Source organism: Petaurus breviceps, unplaced genomic scaffold (genome assembly GCF_028583685.1).
Source record: "Petaurus breviceps papuanus isolate PSGF00001 unplaced genomic scaffold, PetGlider_PUasm1.0 214, whole genome shotgun sequence".
NCBI lineage: Eukaryota > Metazoa > Chordata > Mammalia > Diprotodontia > Petauridae > Petaurus > Petaurus breviceps.
Genome location: NW_027185863.1, coordinates 17,669,371 through 17,684,154, shown reverse-complemented (window position 1 = coordinate 17,684,154; position 14,784 = coordinate 17,669,371). Strand labels below are relative to the sequence as shown.

At 34.8% G+C, this 14,784-nt stretch overlaps 1 protein-coding gene across 1 annotated transcript in view; it reads left to right on the top strand.

The window, feature by feature from the left end:
- Nucleotides 1–14,784, top strand: part of MYO16 (myosin XVI) — an 871,975-nt gene that overhangs the window by 124,301 nt on the left and 732,890 nt on the right. The window contains exon 2 of the mRNA XM_069094125.1: nt 13,795–14,058. Coding sequence (XP_068950226.1) covers nt 13,795–14,058 — 264 coding nt within the window. The remainder of the gene's footprint in view (nt 1–13,794; nt 14,059–14,784) is intronic.

The following is a 14,784-nucleotide window of genomic DNA, read 5'->3' as shown; positions in this document are numbered from 1 at the left end:
GATATTGAAGATGCTCCCTGTCCATCCTGTTGCCTGGACTGAATAAGAACTGTACCCCAAGAACTGTAAATGGGGTACATATTTCTAGTTGACTGTAGTATATTATACTTGACCCAGGATGTAAGACTCTCCAGATCTTTTAGAGTGCCACTCGTCTCAACAAACATTGCCCATGTGTTTCTGAATGTAGATATTTGTCTGCTTTGCTGTCATTAAACATGACACCAGGAGGGCCAGATTTTCTGAGCAGGAACTTCTGGCAATGGGACAATCCATTACTTAATATCTATGATTTTTGAATCTTGAAAAAAAGAATGGCATCATATTCAAAAACTGAACATTCATGGCATATAACATGAAGAAGTTTAAGAAATTTAGTAATGTGTTGGTTTTTCTTTCAGATATGATATCATTTATTCACTAAACATTTTCTCATTATTATCCATGGATAAGACATCATATTAGGAACTAAGAGTGACACAATGCTAATTAAATCATTATACTGCCTTCAAGGAGCTTACAGATACTCTTATAATAAGGATAAGGCATGTATCTAAAATATAATTTAAAAAAGAGTTTAATGAATACATAAGAATGACAGAAAGAAAGATCTATTATGTTTCAAAGGATAGTAATTCTGGCTGTGGAAATCAGAGGTTTCACTAAGGAGGAACCATTTGAAGTGTGGTGCAAATATTGGACAGGATTTTACCTATCAGATAGAATGGTTTGTATGAGGAACAGTAAGAAAGCCACTGGAATGTAGCAATAAGGTATAAGAAGGCTGGAAAAGATGTTTGAATGAGTCCAGTTTATAAATAGCAACTAGGAAGCTATTACAGTAATCCACAAGACAAATGATGAGAGTTTCAAATGGGGAGAGGGGATAGCAGTAGAGAGAAAAAGGAGGGGAGAGGGAAATTACTGCCAATGGCAAGAAGTAAGAAAGAAAAAAGAAAAAAACTCATCACAAATTATGTGTTCTCCCCTTTCCTTGTTTTTGTTTGTTTGTTTTTGAGAGTCAGCTTGGTATAGTGGATAGACTTTGGAGTCAGGAAGATTTGAATACAAGTATTGGCTGCATGACTCTGGGCAAGTCAAGTTTTGCCTCTATTATTTATTGGCTGTGTGACTCTGGGCAAGTCATTTAAATTCTCGATTCTCTGGGAAGTTCTCTGCAACTATAAATTGGCAAAAGAGATAGTGACACCTACATTGGTGGGAGGGGTTTCTTTTTTCTCAGAGTTTCATAGACAAAGAAATCTTAGGTCTGGCCCTTAATTTTTGGGTTTCTTATTCGAAGATAACAATACTTCTACCAAGTATATTTTTCAGAACAGAATTAAACCTCCTATTTCTAGGAGCTCATCTGTATGGAAAAATAATTGTTAGATTTTTAATAACATGAATCAGATTTCCTCTGGAAATTTAAAGTGGAACTGAGTTCAGCCCAACTTACAGTTTTATTCAAAGTGATGGAAAGGTTGTTACTGTATCATACTCCAGGTAGCTTTTATGTTTATATTCTTGAAGCTATTCTCTGCCTTGAGAATAGTTGTTGGCATCATTAGAATTTATACCAATGCTTTGATAGTAATTATACTCAACCCTCAGTCACATACTGATTATTATATGTTAATATTTTTTTTTTAATTTCTTAATCTTTTCCAGTGACCTTAAACATTCTCTGGGGACATATTTACAAATCTGGTGGGTTGTAGGAGTCACAGTGGAGTTAGTATTCCTCAGCACAGTACATCAAAGTAGATAAATCACAGCTAATGCAGTATTCTAATAGGATTCGATAGCAAGAGATATTGCTGTTGCATTATAAATGAGCTTTCTTTGGCAATCTGTTTGTGGCAATGATGATGACATTATCAAGCTTTCATTCTCCATAGCAATCTGTCATTATTTTGGATGTTTTGCTTGTCTACTTGTGTTTTAGGACACATAGAAGGAATTGCTTTGCATGGTAGATATTTGTCCTTCCCAGACATCACTTTGAAAATCAGTTCTGAATAATGCTATGGAGAAACATTATTGTTAATGCTGTCCACTGTGAAGAGAAAATACATATTCATTATATCAAATCTTTCTTTCCATCTCTGTCTACCTCTATATCTCTCTCACTTCCCCTATCTTTCCAACATCTCTCCCTATCCCCTGTCTTTATTCTCTCCCCTCATTTCCTTCATTATTCCCCTCTAAAGTGTGTACTAAATTCAAATGTTACTATTACCCTTTTAGAGGAGTACAAGACATTGAAGAATGTTAAAATACTTTAACTCCATCTGTTTAATATGAATAAATGTGAATATGAGTAAAATTATGAGTCTTTACCTTTTTTCAAACAAATGTAATGACTAAAAATCAAAAATCTTTCCATGAACTACTTCAAATATATCATGCTATAGTAGAAAGGAATGGACTTGGAGTCAAAAGACCTGCACTTTAATGGTTACTAGTGGTTTTATTTACTATTTTTGTTGGTTTTGTTCAGTCATTTATTAGTTGTGTTTGTTTGTGAAGATGCTGGAGCGGTTTGCCATTCTTTCTCCACATCATTTTATAGGTGAGGAAAGTGAGGCAATAAGTTGACCAGTGTCATACAGTTAATATCTCAGACCACATTTGAACTCAGGTCTTCTTGATGCTAGGACCAGTGCTCTATCCACTGTAAAACCTCGCTGGCCATCCTACTTTTGTTACCTTGGCAAATCCCTTTTTCTTCTCTGTGAAATTAATGCAATTGACTAAAAAAAATTCTAAGATCAATTAAATGTAAATTACTACCCATTGTCATGAAGTTGCCAAAAACTACAAGGGAGTGTCCTAAAAATTTTCTGAAGTTGCTAATAGGTAGAATAGGTTGGGTTGAAAATACATACTTAGGTGTTTATGATAAAGTATGGTACAGATATTGAATACTAGGAAACAGTTAATTTCATTAATTTAATTTCAGCGACTATGTGGAAATCGAGATAATGATGAGGTAATGAAAATGTGCAGAAGAGGGGAGATTGTGAATTTATATTGGTGGTGTATGATAATAGACCATTAGGTAATTTGAGAGTATGTTTTAGGTCTTTTGATGCAGTTCCCTGGATATTTGGGCATATCTCTATAATGCCAATGATGACAGAACACCTGAGGACTGCTGCTGGGAATAATTGTAAGGGTCTAATTGCATAGTATAATGTATTCTCTATTTCTTCAGAACTAAACATTATTCAACAAAGTAAAGCATAACATTCATAGCAACTTCCTTAAGCAAAACATATCTATATCTACTGATCTATCATCTATCTATCTATCATAACATTCAGTATGTCATATGGCACAGAATATATATCATTGCATTCAGTAGCATTCCCCAAAATACTTGTTTATACAATCATGGGGTCCCAGGCACAATACATTATACAACATATATCATTGCATCCCCAAAATCAGGGAGTCCCAGGCTAGCGTTTTCTCTGGTACAACACATCATTAAGGGGTAGTAGAAAATACCACACCATCCACCCCTAGGTTACAGTAAGAACAATCTCCTTAATACCAAGTGTCCAAGTCCTTTTTCATCTTGACTGAAGATTGACTTCCAAGTCCCATGGCTCTTTTTCTGTGGGCTGACCACTCCTGACTCTCACCTGGATTCACATGTAGTCAGCTCTCTACTCCTGTTCCAGGTCTCAGCCCATGGGGATTGCTCTACTTCAAGCTCTTGCCCAACAGTGGGCTCCAGGGGCTCCTGCTTGCATCTTCTGCCTCTGGGAAAATGAAGTTTAAGAGGGCGACAACACACACTACCAACAATACCATTTCAATTCACCTCCAAAGACCAGAGACTCTGTTAACAGCTAAGTTCATTTTAATAGCTCTTAAAAGGGGCTTACACCAAGCTTCCTTCCCATGGGCAGGTTTCTGCCCTACAGCTCTATTTGCCTTTGCAGCTCAGAAACTCCTTCAGCAAGTCCTGTTTATCAAAGGTCACCTCTTCACTCTCAGAGGTCTCCCAACTCTCAGAAGTCTCCTCCCTCTGCCCACTCAAATTGCTTCTCTCTCTGACCACTGTGTCACTCTCTCAATGCTGGTTCCCTTAATGACTGCTTTCTCATACCACCCACTCTCTTTATATGCAGTTCTGGTTGGCAATACAGTTCTGATTGGCTAAAACTCAATACCTATGTCTTATTGGCTAGAACTCAAATACCAGTTTCTGATTAGCTAGACCTCAATACAAATGTCTGACTTACTAGAACTCAATACCCATATCTGATTGACTAAAACTCAATGCACATACAAATCTTTGATTGACTAGAATTCAGTCCAGCAAAAAAGAAAAATCCCACTTTGCTTGCCATTACAGTCTCTACATTGGACTTCCACTTAGAGAGTATGGGAATGATTGAGAATATAATAGACAGAAACATCTATTCCTGCCCTACATATAACTGTCAAGACTGAGGTGAACTCAGCCCTGACAGTGATTCTCCATGAAGCAAAGTATGAGTATTTTATTCCTACTCCACATACACCCAAATGAACATTATTTTATTTTATTATATAATAATATATATTAATAAAACAATAAATTTATATTTATTATATATAATATATATTATAAAATATATTACATAAATAATATATTTTGTATTTATTATTAATATATAAAACAACAAAAAACATTATTTTATCTATCAATCACATTTTGTTCTACTTCACTCATTACATGTCCCGTCCAGCGGGACCAAGTTATTCGTGGGGTTGAGGAGGACCCAGCCTGCAAAGGAATGGGTGGGAAAGAAAGAGTGAGACCAAGCAAGTTTTTGTCAAGGTCTGATTTTATTATGCTAAAGCAAAGCATATATACTCTTGGGGGATGAGGAAGTAGAGAAAGGGGGGAGTGAGGGGGGTTTCCATGGGTAACAACTGAAACTTCTATAGTTGTAGCAACTTGTTCAGCAGTTGTAGCAACGAAACTTCTGCGGTTAGAACATCAGGTATTTTTCACGGTCGGCCGATTCTCTCAGGACAGGGTATTCGGGGGTGTGGCTTTCTTACGGGGGGAAGGGTACTTGGCCCTAAGGCCTTCGCTCCCAACAATTACATATATCAATCCATATTCAATCACAAGAAATAGAGTCCATAAGCTAATACTAAACTAAAGCATGCTTGCTCCTAAGTATTAAAGGGATATATTCATGTTTCTTAAGTAGGGAATTATTGGTAAATGTAAACTCTGCATAAATGACATCTTCCCCATATAGTTGTTGTATCTTCTCCTAGGGTTCTCTATTTACTCTATAAAAATTGATATCAATACTTGAATAAATTTGATTATTTTAATCCTGAAGTACAAAGAAAAGACTGTAATAATAACCCAAATAATAATAGAATGTCTTACTATTGTTATGCATAAGTCATGAAGAATATTTGAACTAAGTTTGATTGCAGTCAAAAGATTCAAGGTCTCAGCAACTCAGAATTTACTGAGTATCAGAAGGTATTATACTTATCATAGTGTAATTCCTATTATTTTACTTGAATGAATGTTTATGATTAAGTAAATATTGTAATCAGTGAAAAATTCCCATATAGACCACACTTAGAACTGTAGTGAAACACTCCTAATAAGGCATGGGACTGCTGACTACAAGGGATTGATAAGGATTCTTGAAGGTTGTATTGCTTCATAGCTTGATAAGAGAAGAAGTTAAGAATGATAAGGAATGGATGGTCAGATTTTCACTCTAACATAGGAGTTTAGAGATTCTTCTCTAGAAGGAAAGGAAAGAAGGCAGGATAAGAAGTAAGCAAGGAATTGGGGAGTAAGGAATACCCTGTCCTCTGTATCTGTTTTTTTTTCCCTCAGCACGTGAGGAAATGCAATAAAAAAGTGACAATATTATGTGCTTTGCTGCTTGTCCCTTTAGCTTTTACCATTCATGATTGCCTTTGGAGTGGTGGGTTTGAGAAATGAAATTGAATGTATAGATTGCTTCCATTATCTAAGGTGGTTTCCCTACTGATCGATGTGTCTTAATACAGTTGTACCATCTCTTTTTTTCCTTCTATTATCTTTCCTCTCCCTATCCAGAGAATCTTGAAAACACTTATTGTAGGGAGAAAAGCACATGCTCCTGTTCTGATCTCAAGTTAACTCCTTCTCTTCTTACTCTGGGATGAAATAAAATTTCCGGGGTCTTTAATAGTATAATACCAATCTATAGACAGCCCAAGACTTGCCAGAAGGACTGTTATAATAGGATGTTTTAGATTTGAAAAAAAATCTTCTGGATTAACAAATTGTTACGTCTGTTATCACTATGTGTTTAGTGCAATCTATATTGAAAAAATCAATATTTCTCTTGTAATTCATATGATATTTTGAGATTTTGTGGTACCTCAATATTATGTCTATCAATTGTGCTTCTATAAAGGATGAAAATACTGGTTATTAAAGAGTTCTATGTTTATAGATTCCAAAATAGCAGTTCAATACAGCAAATCTTTATTAAATACCTACTATGTTAAGGACAACAATTTTGGTGCTGGAAGACATGTGGAGACATAGTCTCAACTCAGGGATTAGTCTATCAAAACCTCAGCAAATATCTAGTGTTTTTTTTATTCCTACCATATTTATGCTTCACTTTACTAAAGTATACATCATTCAACTTTATTTAAAAAGTTTCTTCAGAAAAGTGAATTGACATTTATATAAACGCATACTACTACTAAAATTTTAAAGCCATACAAAACCACAGACCATCAGCATGTTATAAGTTTTGTATAAACCACATATACTTATATTCATCATTAAATTTATGAAAGTGCTTTAAAAATAGGCCTAATATTTGTTTATGATGGCCCTAGTTTAACCTTCCATTTAATGCAATTACAATATTCTGTCTTCTAAATTATAGCTCAATTTACTAAATCATTTTGACCAAAATGTAAAAGAAAAAATGTCCATTACTACCTACACATATGTTAAAATAATATCTATTCCTAATATATTAAATTCATTTTGACAATGTGATCCCTGTATTTTATTTGCTCATCTGAACTGAACACTTTAATATGACATATTCCCCATCCTAAAATTTAATGGGGGCATATGACATACAAATAAATATCTGGAGGAGAGGAGGAAATTGTTCCATGATGACCACTACCACCCCCACTCTTTCAGGATATCAGCATAGAAAATAAGAGGCATATAATGAGATATTAAATTAAGTATAAAACTCTATCTATGACTTTACTTCCTTTTGAAAGGACTTTAATTGCATTGGAAAAGAACCTTGGTCATTGACCAGAAAAAAAAATTGACTACTTTACCTGTTGGCACTTAAAAACATAGCTTGCTAGTTCTGCAAGTAGGCCAGGCAGGAGTCAGAAGTAAAGGAAGAACTTAGGTCTAGCAAAGGAGTCTCAATTCATTTCTCTCTTCTCTTCTACATTCAACATTCATTGACCATGGACCTTTGCAGTATAGGTGCTCACAGAATAGGATAATCCCATCCAGCAGTTTGATAATTTTTTAGGCCAAGAGATGTTGAGTCACCCAGCAAGGAGCAAAGACACTCACTATCTAGAGGCACTGATGTACAGAAGACAAAAGTTCTATGCAGGAAATAATTTTATGTTGTGGGACTTCTATCAGCAGAGAACAGACTAACTAGCAGTCAAGAGATAACTATCTTGACAATTAGTGGTTGATTTATGACCTTGGAGTCCAGCTAAGGGACTGACCCAGCAGAGACATTGTTTCGGTGGGTGAGATTGGGGGCCATCCATTCCAGAAAGAAATGACTTCAAGTCCCTGCAGAATTGCAGACATGAGTTACCTTGGGGATATATGTTTCCTACTTCTGTGTCACCCTATCTATGAATTCTGAGTTTGTAACCACTTTTTTTTTGCATTTTAGAGGGGGAAGGCAGGGCAATTGGAGTTAAGTGACTTGCCCAAGGTCACATAGTAAGTGTTAAGTGTTTGAGGCTAGATTTGAACTCAAGTCCTCTTGACTCCAGGGCCAGTTCTCTATTCATTTCACCACCTAGCCACCTCTTGTAATCACTCTTACCATTGAAATTGTGTGCGTTTGTGGAAGAGTATGTTGAAAGTTTTTGGAAGGAACATTTTAAAGTTACTGTTCTTATTACAAAGTCTTAGGAAATGCTTTTCACTTGAACTAATTGTGTTTGCCAGAAATTTGGAACTCTTGAGTTATAGGAGCTGAGACCTACAGACTATCCAAAATTCTATAGGAGTGTATAAGTTAAAGTAATACTCCAGAGGGCTGCTATAGGCATGATACAAATAATGTATACTTAGAAAACACAAGAAATAGAAACTGCTAGATGAGGTCAGGGAGCATCATCACAAACTAATGGGCTATTTCAAGGCATCATAGACAAGGTGACTTTTGCAGTGGGCAGAAAAAGAAAATTAACAAAGACAAAAGAACATAGAGGTGATTACATGATGAATAATGATACATAGAAAATAAGTCAAGAGTGGGTAAGAAGGTGGTGAGAGAGAGAGAGAGAGATAAAGAGAGAGAGATAGAATATAAAAGGGAGTAGTTTGAGATAAAATAGGTGAGAGGTAGCATAGCATAGTGGATAGGGAGTTAGTTTTGGGGTTAGAAAGATAGGGATTTAAAACATGTCCCAATCACTCACTAAATTATTCTAATTTGCAAAGGAATAAATTAAACAACATTGTGCCATGATCAATTGTAGCTCTTCTCAGTAATAAATACAAGGATCTAAGACAATCCCAAAGACTCATGATAAAATCCATCCAACGAAAGTGAAGATTGAAGCATAATATTTTCCCTTTGTTTTTGTTGTTTTTTCTTGCTCATGGATTTTTTTCCCTTTTGTTCTGATTTCTCTTTCACAACATGATTAAGTGGAAATATTTTTAATCTGATCGCCATCTTAGGGAGCATGGAAGAGATGGAGGGAGAGAGAAAATAATTAGAACTCAAAATGTTGTAAAAGTGAGTGTTGAAAACTACCTTTACATGTACTTGGAAAAAAGGAGAATACTATTAAGTGGACAAAGAAAAAAAGAGATCAATCTAAAACACCTGTTCTCTCCACTATTATGTGACAATTCTACAATGTCAACTATAACAATAATATCAGAGGCAGTGTTAAAGATATCAATATTGCTGCTTGTTGTTTGGCTTTCATTCTCAAAGAGGACCGATGAAATCAGGAAGGTGATATCTTGACTTGCAAATGAATTAAACTTAAGTGAGGCAAGGCTGTGCCTTACCATCCACACTGTCTCCTCTTGAGCCATCTGGATCCAGCAGCAAAATATAGATAAGGACAACTGGAGAAGGCTCTGGATGTGGTGGGCAGCCTTGACCTTTTTAAGCCAATATCTTTCCTAAGTCTCAATTTGTCTGAGGCAACACCCATTTAGTGATTAAGTTAGGTAAGAAATGAGGCCAATAAAATGGCCTCTTTTACCTAGTAAAAAAAATCAATCTGGGATGGGAAGACCCTCAGCATTTCTGACCAAAACAGAAACAATTGTTGTTTACATTTATCCTGAGTCATCAAAACCCAAACAATGACCAAGTGAGTCTTGCACTGGGACGTATTTTTGGCCAGTCAGTTAGAGACACAGTGATTTAGGTTAAGGTATGGCTTTTATTTATTTGATTATTATTTATTTTATTTATAAACATTGCTAAAGAGGAGATATAGCCATTCCTATTTGCAGACAACCTAATGGAATGCTTAGAAAACCCCAGAGAATCAGGGAAAAAGTAATTGAAACAATAGTTTCAGTAGTATAGCAGAATGCAAAGAAAAAATACAAAAAAAAATCACCATCATTTTATATGCTACTAAAAAGAGAGAGAAATAACGATAAGAGAAATTTAATTTAAAATACCTACAAAATACCTATAAAATACCTGGCAGTTGACTTATTCAGACAGTTATGTGTGTATATATGTGTTTGTGTGTGTATATACATATATGCATGCACACATATGTGTATATATGCATATATGATTATATTTTTTATGAAATTACAACAGACAAGATAAAGATATCAAAGTTTTTAAGCCATTCAGATTTTTACATTTGTGGCACAATTATAATAAAATGACAATATTTCTTAGATTAGTTTCAGATTTGGAGTTAGCTGGGTATTTCAGTGGATAAAGTAATGGACCTAGTCAGGTAGATCTGAGTTAAAATCTAGCCTCCGACATTTACTTTCTATGTGACTGTGAGCAAGTCACTTAACACCTCTCTTTATCTTTTTACTTGAATACTAGCACCTACCTCCCAGGGTTGTTGTGAGGATGGAATGGGATAATATTTGTAAAGCATTTAGCACAGTATTTGGCATGTAGAAAACACTATATTAGTTGTTATTATTGTCATTGTTGCTGTTGTCATCAAATTACAAAAGAGATACTTTTTAGAAGTAGGCAAAATAACAAAATTCATTTGGAGAGGAATAAAAAGGTCTAGCATCTCCAAAGAAATCATTATTTAAAAAGAAATTAAATGGTACTATAATTCCCCACTTCAAATTTCATTATAAAGAAATACCCATCAAAACAAATTGATGCTAGTTAAAATATAGAAAATAGAACTAATTTAGGAAGAATTTTAAACAGCTATTGAATAAATCATTCTTCAAAAAATTTGAGATTGTGAATTACTTGTGGAAGGACTCTCTATTTGACTAGTGCTGCTAGGACAACTAAAATGCTGCTAAGTAGATATTAGGCTTAGACACCAATATCTTATGCCAACAAACCAAAAATGAATACAATACCTGAATATAAAAGAAACATATATGTATGTACATATATGTATATATTTCTTACCAAATATATAACATAAAACTTAAAAGACTGGTTAAAAAATTGGATCACAAAGTTAGACCCAAATGATCTTGATGAGGCTAGATCATTAGGTTGAATCTAGTAAGATAATATTAAATAGGGTTAAATGTAAAATATTACAGTTAGGCTGAAAATATCAACTTTATAAGCACAAGATGGAGGACATATTATTAATAAAGCAGTTTGAATAAAAGATCTCAATTTTTTGATAGACCAAAAGATCAGTAGTAATCAATGGTGTTCTATGACAGCCAAAATAATTAATACACTTTTGGATTACATTAAAGAGGGGAATGATATCTTCTAGGAATAAGGTCATGATAAACTCTCTTTATCGTGCCCTGGTCAGACCACATTAGGGTAGAAATGTTTAGGAAGGACATCAATAAGCTACAAAATGTCCAGAGGAACTAAAGTTATAATTCAATGTCTTATGAAGATTGGTTGAAGAAACTTGGGGCATTTTAGCCTAGTCAACAGAAATCTCAGTTGTGCTAAGGTATTGATGAGTTGTTATGTGGAAAAGGGATTAAACATTCTGTTTGTTCCCAAAGGGCTGGATCAAGGGAGAAACATTGCTAAAAGGCAAATTAAACTTGGTGTTAGGAAAAACTTCCAAAGAAATATAGCTATTGAAAAGTAGAACAGGTTGTATATAGAGGTAATGAATTCACTCTCAATGGTGACCTTATATTGAAGGCTGAATGATCATTTATCTAGTGGATCGTAATGAAAATTTCTTTTAAAGTATGTGTTGAATCAAATGTCCACTAAGGTCTCTTCTAACTCTAAAACTTCATTGTTTGGAAAATTCTGTTTACACAAATTTCTTTTTGTGGGTATGTATTCTTTTATTACTTTATGAGTGGATTTTGAGGACTTTTAAAAAGTAGAATCAAAATATCCATGAGAAGAAGATATTTTGGTAAATTGATATACTTATTTATTTAAAAAATTCTTGCAAGTTAATCAATGTCTATTTTCATATATATGTGCTATCAATATATTTCCATTTCCAATGAGTAATGTGTGTGTGTGTGATCTGTCAACATACATTATGTCTAATTGCACTATTTCCAGTTGTCCAAAGATCTCTTAGCTATCATATCCCTATTTCTAAGGCTATAATAGTCCTTTGTTAGAACCCCTTATCTTATATAGAAAAGCATGATTTGAAAGAAAATGTGAATGCATATGAGATTGGTACCCATATTCACCAACCAGATTAGTCTGGAGAACTTATAAGTTTTATGATCACAGGTTTAGCTCTTACCTTTAGCTAGCTATCTTATAAATTAATGCTACTCTTCACAAAGAAAAGAGTCTGTATCTAGATCATTACAAATCTTTCACCATTGCAATAAAAAAATTGAAGTGAACATCTCCCCAAATTAATTTAGTCAATTCATATTAGTATATAGAATCTTTTTGGGGGGTTGCTTGCCTGGCTTACATACTAGATTTTCCTAATTTGAAGGGATCTCACAGGTGAGAATATACATTGTTAGCACTTCATTTCATTCATTCATTTCAGTTGTGTATGACTGTTCATGATCCCATTTTGGGTTTTCTTGGCAAAGATACCAGAGTGCTTTGCCAATTCTTTCTCCAGTTCATTTTATAGATGAGGAACTGAGACAAACAGGTTTAAGTGACTTGCCCAGGGTCACACAGAGAGTGAATGTCTGAGGTCAGATTTGAACTCACAAAGGTGAGTCTTCCAGATTCCCAATCCAGTTTTCCATCCACTGCAACATCTACCTGCCACCTTTCTAAGGAAAGACTAGAGATGATCTAATGAAATCATCTAATTCAATCAGTATTCAGATCAAGAATTAAAACTCTCTCACTGAGAAATGCTCATCCAACCTCTATAAGAATAACCCCAGTGACAGCAAATCTATTATGCCAAAAAAAAGCATTCTGCAGCATTTTATATATTTTAATTGTCATTTTTAAATTTATGTTCAATCAAAATCTGCTTTTTGATGACTCCCACCAAGTAGTCTTTGTTTGTACTGTGAGAGCAGCTGTAATAATCGAAAACTTTTTTCAGATGATAATCTTTCAAATGCTGGAATAGAGCTGTTAATTAGAAAAACATGAAATTTGTTGTTATTGTAAAAAAAAAAACGCTATCACTTTAAAATGTAAATAGTATAGTTTTATTAGACAATGTTCTTGCAAAATGTACACCAGGTCATATAAGCATTTTGAGCTGATTTCAAGAAATTGAAGAATCTCTGTGTCAAATAGCTTCAAGAAAAGTTGAAGTCTCTAATTGATTCTTTTTTTTTTTTAAAGCAATTGGGGTTAAGTAACTTGCTCAAGGTTACACGGCCAGATATTTCTGGGTTTGGTGCTGAGTATCTGAGCCCGGATTTGATCCAGGTCATCCTGACACTGGAGCCGGTGCTCTTACTCGCTGAGCCACCTGGCCGCCCCTAAGCAATTGGGGTTAAGTAACTTGCTCAAGGTTACATGGCCAGGTGTTTCTGGGTGGGTACTGAGTGTCTGAGCCCGGGATTCGATCTCCAGGTCTTCTCAACACTGGAGCCGGTGCTCTTACTCGCTGTGCTATCTGGCCTCCCCTCTAATTGATTCTTAAGCTCATAACAACATGATCTTGGACAAGCCACTTGTACAACTGACATCTTTATTTTTCATTGGAATTACAGGAAAGGTTTATGAAAGTGATGGCTTACTTAAAGAGCTGTTTCAAAATACATTTTAATGGGCCATGTCAAGTGTCATTACTTTCATTCATTCAAAGATTTATCAGTACCTACTTAGTACATGTACCTACACTACATATGGTGTTCTTACTATTTAAAGGTCATGGTGGTAAAAGGTAGAACAACATTTCCTAATTTTTTTTCTTTCGTTCTTTTAGGTTGCTTCCAGCTATGTAATGTTTTTAGATCACATGAAATGGAAATTGACCAGTGCTTGCTGGAGTCCCTACCGTTAGGCCAGAGACAGAGGCTGGTGAAACGTATGCGCTGTGATCAAATAAAAGCCTACTATGAACGAGAGAAAGCCTTTCAGAAACAGGAAGGATTTGTCAAGAAGCTGAAACATGGGAAGAACCACAAAGTTCATTTCAACCTTGCTGACATGATACAGGATGCAATTATCCATCACAATGATAAAGAAGGTACATTTAACAGAAAAATGTGTGGTGTGTGTGTGTGTGGTTTTAATTACCACTCTTCTGGAAATTTTATTTTAGATTGAAGCTCCAATATTCTTTTTATTTCTTTTGTCATTAGTTAATTTATTAATTTTTGGTTTTCAACATTTACTTCCATAAGTTTTAAATTTTCTCCCCTCCTTTCCTCATCCTTCCCCAAGATAGCATGCAATCTGATATAGGCTCAACACATACATTCCTATTAAAAATATTTTCACATAAGTCATGTTGCATAGATGAATTATAACAAATGTGAGAAACTATGAGAAAGAAAATACCAAAACAAAGCAAAAGAGAAAATAGTCTTCTTCACTATGCATTTCTAATTCATAGTTCTTTTTCTTGATATGTATGGCACTTTCCATCATGAGTCCTTTGGAATTGTTTTAGGAACTTGCATTACTTAGAAGGGCTAAGTATATCAAAGTCATTCATGGCATACTGTGGCTATTATTATGTATAATGTTCTCCTGGTTCTCCTCACTTCACTCAGCATCAGTTCATCTAAGTGTTTTGAGGTTTTTCTGAAGTCTGCCTGTTCATTTCTTATAGAACAATGGTATTTCTTTTTTCTTTTATTGCCTTTTGGAGGGCAATTGGGGTTAAGTAACTTGCCCAAGGTTACACGGCTAGTGTTGTGTGTGTGTGTGTGTGTGTGTGTGTGTGTGTGTGTGTGTGTGTGTGTGTGTG